The sequence below is a fragment of the Rattus norvegicus genome, chromosome 12, assembly GCF_036323735.1.
Source record: "Rattus norvegicus strain BN/NHsdMcwi chromosome 12, GRCr8, whole genome shotgun sequence".
NCBI lineage: Eukaryota > Metazoa > Chordata > Mammalia > Rodentia > Muridae > Rattus > Rattus norvegicus.
The window spans coordinates 19,461,733-19,475,739 of NC_086030.1; the positions used below are offsets into that span (position 1 = coordinate 19,461,733).

Below are 14,007 nucleotides of genomic sequence, written 5' to 3' on the forward strand. Positions count from 1 at the left end.
GACTGGTGGGCCCAGAATCATGAGTGAACCCTGAACCCCTGGTATCAGCTATGTGCTGGCCCCCTAAAGATGGAGCTGATCTGAAGCACGTGGTCATTTCAGCTCCAAAGGGGTAGGGGAGAGACTCTGTGGGTCAAGCTGGTCTGGAACAGGCACACAGGCATAGATGACCCTGTGTCCCTGTCATGGCTAGCTAGTCACATCTAAGTCATCCTTGGTCCTGGCCTACCACAGAATTGGGGGAAAATGTGGCTCTAGAATAGAGTTCATTGGTCTAGGATTTAGCATTCTGGGAGAGCTGGCTCCTGGCTATTTGGCTGGACATGGGGCAGGAAGGAGCAAGGCCTAGTGAGTCCTGTACGTTCATCTGCTAAGGTCACCCAACCACCAGTGATCACAGATAGGATGGGGGACTCCAGTACTTCTGTCATTGTTTGCTTTCACATGACAGTTGCTGGGCAAGGGACACTGATGTCTGTAATTGTCTTTCTAGAAGCTGCTTGCAAAGCTGCAGAGCTGGGAGAAACTGGACCAGACCATGGGCTTGAATCTCAGGTAGGTGACTGTTGCCGTCTTCGCTCCTACCTGCTGGCTCCCAGTGCTCTTCATCCCTTCTGGCTCCCAGTCCACGGAGGACAGGGCAGGCAGCCTCCTTTTTAGGTTGTGGTGAGGAGCTCTCGTTCAGGCTTAACGAGTGCTTTACATGGGCGGGAGGTCGAGCCTTATTGTAAAGACTGTTGAAAATCGCATATCCTCAGAGTGTAGGGAGAGGGCATTGCAATGGCCTGCATGCTCACAGGACCCTGTGTATATGAGGAAGTGACTGCTTTGTGGGAACATAACTTCTTTTAGGTAATGATAAACTCTGGGGATGGACTCACTGAGTTAAAATCCAATCATACTGGAAGATTCATGTTCCACTCGGGCCCTTGGAGCATCTCGTGTGACTGGTCCGTGTCAGGTGTGAGTGCAGAGATGCAGAATGGGCCACAGGGCAGAGCTGCTGGACCCTGTGTGTTCAACAACAGCAAGGGCAGGGCGTTCCCTGTTGCTCTCCATCTGTTCACTACTCTGTTGTGGGGTGCCATTCACTGATGACCTCACCCATTTGTGGTTCAGTTTTGGGTTGCCTGTCAGCTGCCATCAACAGCTGTGATCCCCTGAGTGTTGGCCTGGATGTCACCCTTCATGGTAGCTGTGTCTGTTTCAGAATTCAGGAAAGTTGGGGGTACTGCTAGTTGGGATAAGGTGTTGGAACTTGGGCAGAGGCTTGTGGGATCCCAGCAGCCCTTCGTTGTACTACTTCTGGCTTGCTGACTGTCTTTCCTGCTGCTCTGAGAAACATGTCCAGATGGAAACTGCCTGAGCTCAGCTGTTTTGTAATCGTATTGTCCTTCGCTGGCTCTGGAGCCATCACCTTCTGATGGCAGCATTGCCTTCTGTTCTGTTACTTGACAGTGCCTTTCGTTTCCTCTCTGCCCCATCTGCAGAACCCTTTTCTCAGAGGCTGGCCCAGCAGGCCCAGTGCTGCGTGCCTCCTCCTGTCTTCTGGGCTCGTTAACTGCCAGCAAGGGTCCCTCTTACTCCTGGGGATACTCTGCCCAGACAAGACACCTCCGTGACTTCTTTCTTGTGATGGAGATCAAAGGCCCCTCCTGCCCAGTTGGACCAGCCCTGTTGGAACACTGGTGTGCTGGTGTGCCTGCGTGTCTGGTGCCTGCCACACAGTACTTAGTGTCAGTCAGGACTGTGGAGCCATTGCCCTGGCTGGAGTAGCACAGGTCACAGTGGCCAGGTTGAAATGTGTAGCTGTTCTGTGAACCCTTTGGACAGACATATTTCCCCAACCGACTGCCCTGTTAGGGGCTCGGCTGCTATGAGAGCAAGCTGGTCCTTGGTTGCTGTCCAGCTCTCTGTGCCACACAGGAGAGGAGTGGGTGCTTATGGTGCTCCATGTTCTTATGGAGAGCGTGGGGAGACCCTTCTTAGGAGCCATACTGCCCTGGGCCCCTCTTCTCTTAACTGAGGAAGAGCTCAGGGCTTCTGCGAGCTGTGCCTGTAAGGTCCAGAGGGTCATGTCCTTAGGAAACATCTCAACTGGTAATGATCCTTCCTGGAAGGCAAAGGGCCACTGGCCTCTTTGTTGACAGCTCTCTTAGTCTTCTGATAGCTGTCATTCGTGTAGTCCTGGACCGTTGAGTCTGCCTGGTACCTTGGAAGCTCAGTATTACCTGCTTACCTTCCATGCGCACCCAAGGGCAGAGATTTGGGTACAGGCCAGTGTCAAGGTTGGACCCTGGGTGACATGGATTCTACCCTGTGGCTACACTTCTCCTGTGATGGTGTTGGGTACTGATCAGCTGTATTAAACCTGCTCCCTTAACATGTAAGCTGGGTCTGAGCTCTAGGACACATGCTTGAGTGTGCACTTAGAATGTGTGATGTCCTGGGTCCATTTCCCAGCAGCTGATCCTTAACAAGTTGATGGGGGGCTGAGATGGCTCGGTGGGTGAATCACTTACCATGCAAGCCACACAACCGCAGGCAGATGTCTAGAATGTAGGCAAGGGTACAGGAGAGAACCAGTTCCACACCAGTCCCATACACGAGTCACAGCGCTCAAGTACAAATCTCACACATACAATAGAAGTAATAGAAACGAAAAAGTAAACAGACTTTGGAGAAAATCAATATTCTGATTCTCTGGTATGATGAGGATTTTGGATTTTCTCTTTCTTTTTAACATCCATCTATCTATCTGTCTGTCTGTCTATCTGCCTGCCTGCCTGCCTGCCTACCTATTGTGTGTGTGTATGCAAATGCATGTGTGACTTCATGTCTATCCAGTGTGTAGTTAGTTGCCTGTGGAGGCCAGAAGAGGGTGTTGGATCTCTTGGAACTAGAGTTAGAGGTGGTGGTAAGCTGTTATGTGGGTGCTAGAAACTGAATCTAGATCTAAAAACCAATCAGTGAGTGCTTCTAACATATCTTCAGTCTCAAGGCTCCCCTACCTTTTTTTGGGGGTGGGTTTGGGTAGTTGTTTGTGCAAGGCTAGGAGAATGGCTGACTGAAGCCTGGGAGCTGGGAGTGATGAGATTAGACACGATGCAGGTCAGGGGCAGAAGTAATGGAAGGATGGGGGGAAATTAGGATTCGCTGTCAGTGCTGGGGCTGTGACTCCTTAGGAGAATTCATACATTTGCCTACTCACATAGTCATACATGTGTGCATGAATGCACATACGTACAAACGCACATAAGCACAAGCACACACCACACACAAACACATGCACATACATGGCTATGTACTCGTTCAAGGATGCACTCTTAGCTGGAGACCTGACTAGGCTTTCGGAAGCAGGTACTCCTTCTTGCATGCCTGCCTGTCTGACCTGTGGCTCTATGGATTCTGAACTGCCAGTAGGTGGCACTGCCCCCTTGATGATCAGCTTTCTTCAAGGAGGCCTGTGAACACCCTTGGCAGCCTGTCATGGGGCTTATGGCCCTTCCATAGGGACTTCCTCACTAGTGTCAGGGATCTTATTAACTGAGGTGCGACTGGCTGCCTTCTTACGTACTGGCAGGTTGTCACTCGGGCCTATGCCCTCCCTGTCTGTGACCATCATCTCTCAGAGTCCTCTGCCCCCTAGGGTCGGAGTGCTGCTGGTGTTGGTGCAGAGCCTGTGAGGACATAGCTCTGGCCAGCCTGTGGTGCTTAGCCATAGTGTAGTTGTTGCTTTCCTAATTGCAGTGACACAACACCTCATAGAACAGCTTGGCCTTGGCTCCAGGGTGAGTATGAAGTCTATCAAGGTGGAGAGTGGCAGCAGGAGCATGAGGCAGCTGCTCACATTGTGTCCACAGCTGGGGAGGAGAGATGAATGGGGGCTCATCCGCTTTCTCCTCTTTATTGAGTCCGGCTTACTGAGTAGTGCTACCTCCATTCAGGTTGGCTTGAAATTCCAGGGAAACACTTTTATAGTCATGCCCAGATATGTGTCTCCTAGGTAGCAGTAAATCCAATCAAGTGGACCATGCAGATTAACTGTCACACCTAGGTTAGGACAGTATGTGGGCCTGTGCGAGTTCCTCACAGCGGAACAGTGTTGCTCTCTGCAGTGTGACACTTCTTAAGCCTGAGGAGTCTAGAGATGTTATGGGGAGCATTTAAGCAAGTTGACTGGGGTGTTTAGCCACTGTAAACCAGGAATCAGATGCCGATCTGTAGATAGATTGTGATGTGTCCTGTGCATTGGGCCACAGGGGTAAGGACAGATGGACCTGTCTACCTGTGTCCAGTGCATGGGATCATGTGGGCTGAGTCACATGGCTCTTTTCACCTGTGTGTCCAGTGCACAGGACCATGTGAGCAGGTACACATGCTTCTGTCTTCCTCTATGAGTCCAGTGTATGGAGTCACATGAGCTAGAGCAGACAAGTTTGTACCCGTTTGTGTCCAGTGCAGTAGGGTCATGTGGGCTGGGGAAAATGGGCTTTCCTCTTTCAGATGCATCAAGTGCCATGCGTCATGGGGGCTGAAGCAGATGATCTGTTATGGACAGTGTGTTTATGTCCAGATGACATGGGGCAGACAGAGCACACAGTTCTCTCTATCTGTGATGTGTCCAGTACGTGGGGTTATGTAAGCTGGGGCAGTTGTACACAGACAGGGTCATGTGGGCTGGGGTTAGACAGGCTTTGTGATGTGGAAATTAATGGGCAGGAGACTGCCCGGCAGTATATACATATGATGCTGTGGCAGGGCCCCAGCAGAGCCCTCTGTGTTGTGACAAGTACCAATGTAGCTGAGCTGGTGGCCTTCTTAATCCTCAAGGAGTTTTTGGAAGTTCAGTGGGGGTTGACACAGTATTGTCATGAGGGGCATGGAGAGAAGTGGTCTCTCAGGGTAGACTGTGGGGAACGGCTTACAGTATGGAGAATAAATGACTGCAGACCGAAACAGCCTGCAGGATGGTGTGGCTGTGGAGAGAGACTGGCAGGGATGGTGGAGCAGGAGTAGAGGGCGCTATTTTCAGGAAAATCAGCTGTTTCCAAAGAGCATTTCAGGTTGGGAGATTTGTTAACTGCCCAGCACTTGCTTTTGATTGAGAACATTGAGCAAACTAGGAAAGAAGGGAGGCTCTGCAGCCAGAGAGAGGGCACCAGGAAACAACCCTGATGGCCCTGATGCTAGGCATGAGGCTTGTGCTCTCAGCACCGTGCTAATGCTGTAGATGCTGGCTCACTGCTGCCCGCATTGGGGTGAGCCACATGTTCTTACCTTCCTGTTGAATGTCCTCACCTGTGTGACTGGGTAATTCAAGAGCAGGTCATCCTGGGAGCAAGGAAATGCTCCTTGGGTAAATATGCTTCACCCTAGTTCCTTCTGCTTATCAGTACCCATGTAAAAAGCCAAGCATGGCTGCCTGTGCCTGTAGCCTGTATCCACTGTGAGGGGCAGAGACAGGATGGCTGGGGTTTGTAGGCTGCTAGCCAAGCTCTAGGTTCAGTGAGAGATCCCATCTCCAGAGAATAAAGCCGAGAGTGACAGAGCAGGACGCTTTGACAGCCTCTGCACACATGCATATGGTGTGTGTACACATGCACATATGTCCTCTCCTCTGCAAAAATCAGGGTGTGTGGCCTGGATAGGAAAAACTATCTGGAGACAACATAATCATGTAGGAAGTCCAAAGTATCAATAAAAGGCTGTTTGGACTCATTAGCCAGGTCTGCAGGGTCCTAGAACTGGCGACAGTCAACAAGGATAGACGGTATTTCTGAGTACCATGGCGACCTGTGGGAAGGACACAGCGTGTACAGTAGCATCAAAACAGAGCAGTGCTTAGGGATAAATTTAACACAGCATGTCCAAGATCTGTGCTTTGCAAACAGTAAGATGCAGCTGTCAGTAATTATGGATGACCTAATAATGGCGGGACGTGGTAAGAGACAGGGGAGGAGAAAATAGACCCTTTCCTCTTTGCTCCCAGTTGCCTGCTCAGCCCCGCACCCTGACACCAGATGGTTTTTTTTTTTTCTGCACAGCAAGCAGTTCTCCAGTAGATGCCAGCTGGGCGTCCTACAATCCAGCTCAGACACTGTCAGAGTTCGGGTTGGATCCCACAGGTTGAGACCTCAGACCCAAACAATCGACCTATTCTGCTGCCTGTTCTCAGTCCTAGGTTGTCACCAAGTTCCCAAGACTGTCTCCCAGGTGAGGTTCCCAGAAGCCCCTTGGGTTAATTTGCTAGGAGTGCTCAGAGAATGCAGAAACACCTTTATCGTGCCTGCCTGTCCTTGTCTGGTTTGTGTTTTTGAGACTCATAGCTCAGGCTAGCCTCCAAGTCACTGAGTAGCTGATCTTGAACTCTGGATCTTGCTGTTTCCACTTCCTGACTACTAAGATTTCAGGCATTCACCACTAGGTCCATTTTATAGAGTTCTGGGAGTGGAGCCCAGATCTTAGGGCACACTGAGTGTTCTGGCTAGTTTTGTCACAAGCTACAGTCATCTGGAAAGAAGAAACCTCAGTGAAGAAAGGCTTCCTCCTTATCCCCCAGATTGGCCTGTGATGCCGTTTCTTGGTTAATGATTAATGTCTTAGGGCCCAGTTTACTTGGGGCAATCAATACTGGGCAGGTAGTCCTATATGGTATAAGAAGGCAGGCAGAGCAAGCCATGAGGAACAATCCAATAAGCAGCATTTCTCCATGGCCTCTGCTTCACTCAGTTCTTACTTCCAGGTTCAGGCCGTGCGCTTCTTCTTTGACTTGCCTGGATGATAGACTACTAGCTGTAATCAGTGACCCTTCCTCCCCAGCTCGGGTTTGGTCATGGTATTTATCACAGCAGCAGTGCCTCGCTAAGGCACTAGGCAAGACTCAGCACTCTTCCAGCTGAGCCATGTCCTGTGTCCGTCAGCTCATGTCCGGCACTACACCTGCACCAGATAGAATATTTGAGTCACTACCCAGTCCTGCATGATATGGACAGACCTATTTCTCCGTGCTGAGGGACAATTACTTTGTTTTCCCCCAAGTAAACAGCATTAGCATTGCTTGGATAAATTCCTAAAGACATGTTTGGTTTTTTTTCCTTGGTTCAAAAGAAACTGTGTGTTTAGAATTGATAGCTGATGCCAAATTGCCCTTTGAAAAGCTGTATTTCTACACATTTCCGTCAGGGAATGGGAGCCCATGGCTTAATTGGGTGAGTGTGCTTTCGAGGGTTCAAGCAGAGATGCAGAGTGAGTCACAACAGAGCAAGGAGAGCAGGCGGCTTCACTGCTCGGCTTTTTAAACACTATACTTAGCAATTCAGATGGAAGCCAGAGGCTTATTAAGCAGGCTCAGAGTGAGTGTTGGACCCCTCTGTAGTCAGCTCTGTGTTCTCTGTAGGGAATGATTTGCCAGTGGCTGAATGCCTCTGTCTTGGCACCTGACTCTGTCACTTTTGTGCCTGAGCCTGGCCTTGCTTCAGACCCTTCAGGGTGGTCATTATACCTGTCATTGTTCGTGCGTGCGTGTGTGTGTGTGTGTGTGTGTGTGTGTGTGTGTGTGTGTGTGTACTGTATGGCATTGAGGAGTGCTGTGGTGTGGGCCCTGGGAGAGCTGGCAGCTTCCCACTTCAAACTGCTGACCTCGAATCAGAGTTGGAAGCCAGCAAGTGCTGACCTCTGCTTTGCTGAAGCATCTCTAGGCCAGCCAGATGACACATTCTAGGGACTAGCTTGCCTGATGTGCCAGGCCAATTAGGGGGACTGTGGGGAGAGTGAGTGGGTAGACTCACTTCCAAGATGGGAGCAAATTGGCCAACCCAGCCCCACACTCTGCTAACGTTTCTCTACTCAATGTTTGTAATGACCTGGGTGTCTTCTTGATGGATGTCCAGCGCTCCCAGTGCTCAGAAGGTAAGCAAGCTGTCAGGTGTCTTGAAGAACTGATGTCTGTAATGGCTGGCTCTTCGTTGAGGCCTAGATGTGAAGGAGGGAGATTCTACCTGCAATGTGGCCTGTTCCTGGACTTCATTTAGTTCATTGCTCACGGCTGCTTGTGTGCGACCTATGTCCCGGAGAGGGAGAAACCCTGCTGACTTATATGTTTATGGTGGGCTTTCCCTACCAGTGGTCTCAGGAGCCTTGAATATTCAGTCTTTTTTTTTTTTTTTTTGGTTCTTTTTTTCGGAGCTGGGGACCGAACCCAGGGCCTTGCGCTTCCTAGGCAAGTGCTCTACCACTGAGCTAAATCCCCAACCCCAATATTCACTCAGTCTTGACAGTTCCCTGCTGCTTTCTGCTATGGAGATTGTGAAGGTTTTGTGTCAGCTAACTCATAAGTTTGATGCTTTGGTACCTAAGGGAGGGGCTGGTCTTCTGAGTAGAAGGCGTTCAGTAAACACTGGGGGAGCATGTGATGAGGGGTGTGTTGTGGTGCTTGGCTGTTGCGTCTGGGCAGGCCTAGCAGCTCATTTATGCCTGCCAATGGGAGCAGGGGCTTCAGGATCACAGAGCCTTCCTGACCAGTGAGGTTGGGGGAGGTAGCTCTTCTGTTTCTTTGCCGCATCGCAGGAAGGAGGGTCTTCTTAGGGTACTGATGACCATCTCTTTAGGGGGTGGGTGGTCTTTGTCCCATGGGGAAAGGATGGGAGACATATGTTTTGTGTTGGCTAGTGTCACCCCTGTGCCTGTCACAGAGGTGGTGGGATATAGAACATGGAGATCAAATGCTTTCTGGAGCCGGTTGTGATGGCGCACGCCGGTAGGATTTGCTGAAGGAGGCAGAGGCAGGAGGATCAAATGCTTTCTGGAGCAGACACCACACATGTACATAGGCAGCTGCATGCATAGAAGGAAGTGGCTTGGCCCCACCCGTGCTCTATGTGTGTTCCTCACAGTGCCTTTGACCTTTTTTCCTGGTTGTATAGACAGGGCTCATCTTAAGTGCCTCCTTTGAAGTTGACTTGGCAGAATCCAAAGCCTTGAGAGCTTTGGGGGTGAGATGTGCACCCAGGGTTGATGTGACAGGAGGTGGCTACAGCAGCATCCCTGGTGTCACAGTTGGTTTTTGTCCAACCCCCTCTTTTTTTGGTGTGTGCATAATCATGCGTGTACATGTATGTGAAGGGCAGAGCTTGATGCCAGGTGTCTTTCTCAATCACTTTCCACCATTTCTTTCCAATTTTTTTTATTGTTAGAGAATTTCATATATGCATATGTGTTTTAATCAAATATTCCATTTCTCTCCAATTCCTCCTCACTATCCCTTCCCAACTTCAAGTGTCCTTTTTTTCAACCTACTAAGTCTACTTCCTGCTGCCAGCATGTGTGTAGGTATCGGACCATCTACTGGAACATGGGCAGATTTCACATTCCTAGAGAACACTGGCTCCCTTCCCCACCCCTCCGCCGTCCACATTGGGATTTTCGCTGGCTTGCTTTTGTGTAAGTCTCGTCCATGCAGCAAGAATCACTGAGTTCCTGAGTGCAGTGGCCTTGCCTTGCTAGAGAACACTGCTTCACAGTGAGTGCCTGCGACCTCTGGCTCTTAGGGACTTTCTACCCCCTCTTTCTCAGTGACCCCTGAACCTTGGGGGGTGGCTTTTGATAGCGATGTCCCATTTAAGACTGAGTACTTCATAGTGTCTTATTCTCTGTACACCAACTAGTTAAGGGTTTCTGTATTAGTAACTGTCTACCATACAGAACAGCCTCTTTGACGAAGATTGAGGGATGTACTACTAATCTATGGATGTGAAGATAAATACTTATGGAGCAATTTAACCCTAGGTCCTTTTGGTAGAATGATGGCGTAGCTTCTCCTCCACGGTTCTTGATCTAGTTAACAGTATGTGGCAGAGTTCCATCTGTGGAATGGGCCTTAAATGTAGTTAGAAGGTTGTTTGCTACAGTGTGGCACTTGTACCAGTTGCCCCACTCTTGCCTGGCTGGATGTTGTAGACGGGAGGTTTTACGGTTCAGCGAGCCTGTGGCTGACTTGGCTGTCTAGTCGCTTGTATAGCACCTTCCGCACTGTGAAAGCTACTCACTAGGGATGAGGCTACTCACTAGGGATGAAGCTACTCACTAGGGATGAAGCTACTCACTAGGGATGAAGCTACTCACTAGGGATGAAGCTACTCACTAGGGATGAAGCTACTCACTAGGGATGAGGCTTTCAGGTTGCTACCAGCCTGATTTTCCTGTGTTCCATGACTCAGGTATGTGTCTACCGTATTTTTAAAGACAGGGTCTGTCACTCAAGCTGAAACTTGCTGTTCTGGTTAGACTGGCCAGTGAGCTCCAGGGATCCTCTTTTCTCTACTTCCCCAGGGCAAAGATGACAAGCCTAAGCTGTGGTACCCCAGTACTCCCCACCTCTTTTTTTTTTTTAAACTTCTTTTTTTAAATTTTGAGACAGATCCTCTCTATCCCTGGTTATCCTGAAACTCACTGTGTAGGCCAGGTTTGCTTCAGACTCACAGGGGTCCTCCTGACTGCTCTCCAGGTGCTAAGAGGTATGTCCCACTGTCCCTGGCAGTGGGTGCCTGGCACTTCCCATGCACTGGGGCTTGCACTTGGGTCCTTTTCTTGTGCTGCAAGCATTTTGCTAATTGGCCATGGTGGATTTTGTCTCAGCAGGTGGTTTACCGGAGTCCTGTTACCTACTATGTCCTCTCCTCTGAAGTCAGGAACCTCAGAGTACCAGGTCTGAGTGACAGAGGTCTCAGGCCCTAGGGAGCTGAGTGGCTCTGATAGAGGAATTTGAAGGAAGTTTGAGGGTGAAACCACCCAAGCATAGGTTAGACTAGGGACTAGAGACCTCTTCTGAGATGGTCTGTGCCAACCTCCTTTTCATTGAGGATTTTCCAGAAGCTACCATGCCTCATGGGCTTATATCATGCAGACTCTGGAGAACAATTAGGAAGTTTGGGGATCTGGGCTTCCCACATGGCCATCATTCTTGTGACCCTGAGTTATAAGATAGTGACCCTGGATGTGTCACCTAGGATCATGCACCCGTCAGTGGCCCTGTCCTTCCTCATAGCAGCTGTTACTGGTGTCAGAAACTGCAAACTTTCTCGGGTTTCCCTGTTCATAATAACCTCCCTGTGCTGGGCTGGCTGTTTTTGGGGATTCCCTCGCTGTAGAATGTCATAGAACGCAGGTCATTAGTCTGCTAAGCCTCTGTACCTCTTTTCCTGCATCTGGCCTCTCACCTGCAGAGTAGAGCTCTGGCCTTTGCAGAAAACAGACTGAAGGGCAGCCTAGACCTGGGGGTGGTAGGCCCTCATCCACTCAGGGACTCTGGTGGAGGGTGCACTGAGCCCTTCAAAAAGATGTCTTTGTATGGAGCTGCAGCAAAGAGAGCAGGTTTGCATTCACAGCAGTGGAATGGAATTCTCATTTAAAACTCAGGAGGCTGCAGTGCCCTTCTATACTCCACCCTGCCTTTGTGATACTTCAGCTCTTATCTGACCACCTCTAAAAGCAGAGCTGCGTTGCTCCTGGGCACGGTGAGCTTAGGTCTTCATTTCCACCTTGCCGCACACAGAGCCAACCACTGTGCTCTGCTGCCGGCATCTCAGTGAGGGAACTGGACTTTGGCTTCCCATATGAGCTTTGAGGCCACGGCTCAAACTCTCCAGTGCTCACCCAGAGCAGGCTGCCTGCCAGGGACAGGAGCTGAGAGCCTGGGTCCTGCCACCCAGCCTTGCACGGGTGTGCGCTCTTCCATCCCGAGCCTGGCTGGCTGTGGGGAAGGAGGTTTTGCAGGCAGGGCTCTTGCCGTGGGGAAGATGGGCTCATAGGCAGGTTTCAAGAGTAGCATCCCAGCTCCTGCTGCCTATGTATCTTCTCCACTTGATCCTAGCCTGTGTCCCCAGGCTCCAGCAGGCCACCTCCTGCCTTTGGTTGGGCAAGGTGTTGGCTGGGTGGTGGGAGGTGGAGGATTCTGAAATGAAGCATGAAGCACCGTCATTGTAGCTGGTACATGTGCCACACTCATGAGACACAGTGTCAGGCTGTGAGCTGCAGGTATCCTTCCATGTCTACAGAGCACACAGCTTGACATGGGACATAGTGACAGCTGTCAGGATGTCCTGGGAGTCTGGCTTTGGCTGAAGCATGGCATTTGCAGAGATCATGAGTGACAGCACTTGTTGAATGTTGCTAGTGGAGCACCTGACAAATGTTACAGTGCTTCTTCACCTGAACACGAGAGTTAGGAAAAGTCCTGGGGTTAAACACCTGGCCATATGCCTGGACAATGCAGTGTGCTCTTTCTACTCATTTTGGAGCCAGCAAAGTCTCTGAATTGCTTTTTAAAAATTTTGTTCTTATTTTTAAAAATAATATTTTATTGCATTTAATTATTTAGTATATGTATATGTTTATGCACATGTGCTGTGGTGCAATATGGCAGTCAGAGGGTAATTTGTGGATGTCAGCTATTTCTTTCTATCTTGTAGGTTTACCGTGTGGTTTCCAGTACTGAACTCAGGCAGGCAGGCTTGGTCACAGGTCCCTTTTTATCCCCTGAGCCACGTCTCTGGCCCTGGTTTTGGTTTTTGAGAGAGGGTCTCATGTGCTTGGGCTAATTTTGAAGTTGCTAAGTAGCTAGGAATGACTTTGAACTCCTGATTTTTCTGCCTTTGCGTCCCCATTGTTGAGATTATAGGTGTCTACCACTATGTAAATCTGGTTCATCTTTGTGGTCTCATCTTTGTGCATATTCAGCAATCATTCTGCCAATTGAAATCTATCTCCGTGAGGGAAATAGTTTTGATAAAGCTTTTCTTAAGTGCGGGATCTGTTTGGGTAGAGTTGTGGTTGGGTTCACTCACAGTTCTGTCTGTAAGTGAGGAATCTCACTTCAAGTCGTGATCAGGTATACTCACCAGGCTGGTATGCCATAGGCCAAAGTGTGCTTGTACTGGAGGGACACTAGTGTGAACCAGAGGCAACCGGTGACCTGCTCTTAGTGTGGATCTGTCTGTCCTCAAAGGCCCTGGCTTCCTGTGGCTTATGCATCTGGGGTGCGGAACTTAGGAATGTCTATTCTGCAGAATGTCATTAGAGGTAGTAGAGTGGCAGCAGCCAGGTGACCTGTGTTTGTGGACTGTCCACCCAGCACATGTTCTAGGGCACCCTACTGGATTGGGGCCAGACCTGCTGTGTATTTGCTGGTTTGATGCTGTTGATGGGAACATAGCCTAGGGCAGGTTCTACTCTGAAAGCAAGGCGTCTTTTCAGAGAACCCACAGTCCACTAGTTTGAAGGTAGTCCTTGTTCGGATGGTTCTGAGGTTTCTCAGTTGCTTGCTGGATATTAATGCTGTAGTAGTTACAGTGTAGCCTGCTTTTTGGTAGTGTCTCTACTCTTCCTCATCTGCCTGTGGCTCTTTATGACTTCTGCCTGACTGTGTGGGACGAGAGGCTCTTGGAGGGACCTGTGGCCAAGGTCAGCCAAGTAAGCTTGTATCTTGTTGGGCTGCATGGCTGATTCTGAAACCTAGTGGGCTCTGCTCTTGGTAACCTCCATCCATCTGGCCATCCACCTGTGCCAGGCAGCTGGCCCTAAATCTTTGTGGGCTGTTCAGTTCCATGCTGTCACATTTCCTTTCTGTCAGGGGCCACCATTTTGGAGCCTAGCACAGCGCACATGTGGCAGGAACCCAGCTGGAGGCTCTTGCAGACCTGCCGCTCTGTAGTGCTTTGGCAAGGTCTGCTGGAAGGCTTGCTCAGCCCACCACCTTTGCCCTGCCTCCCAGCTGGGTCTGGAATTGCTCTTGCCTGGCGTGGATGAAGGCTGCTGGGTGGAGGCTGCCAGGTAGAGCCCAGGCAGCCATCACTTGGGAGAGGAAACATTTAACTTTTGAGGCAGCAACACAATACCATCTCCTCTGTGGAGGCGGCCGAGGTAGAAGATTAGCAATTAATTCTTTATTACGTGCAAACTCCTCTTCAGTTCTGTGGAACCAAACAGTCCTCCCACCGTGAGGAGGGGCGG

General features: G+C 50.0%; 1 protein-coding gene across 3 annotated transcripts in view; it reads left to right on the forward strand.

Annotated features, from left to right (window-relative positions):
- The window catches only part of Mad1l1 (mitotic arrest deficient 1 like 1), a 309,793-nt gene that overhangs the window by 26,951 nt on the left and 268,835 nt on the right, over nt 1–14,007 (forward strand). For all 3 annotated transcript variants that reach the window (NM_001109387.1, XM_063271650.1, XM_017598453.3), the window contains one exon: nt 494–555. In NM_001109387.1, the coding sequence (NP_001102857.1) occupies nt 494–555 (62 nt within the window). The remainder of the gene's footprint in view (nt 1–493; nt 556–14,007) is intronic.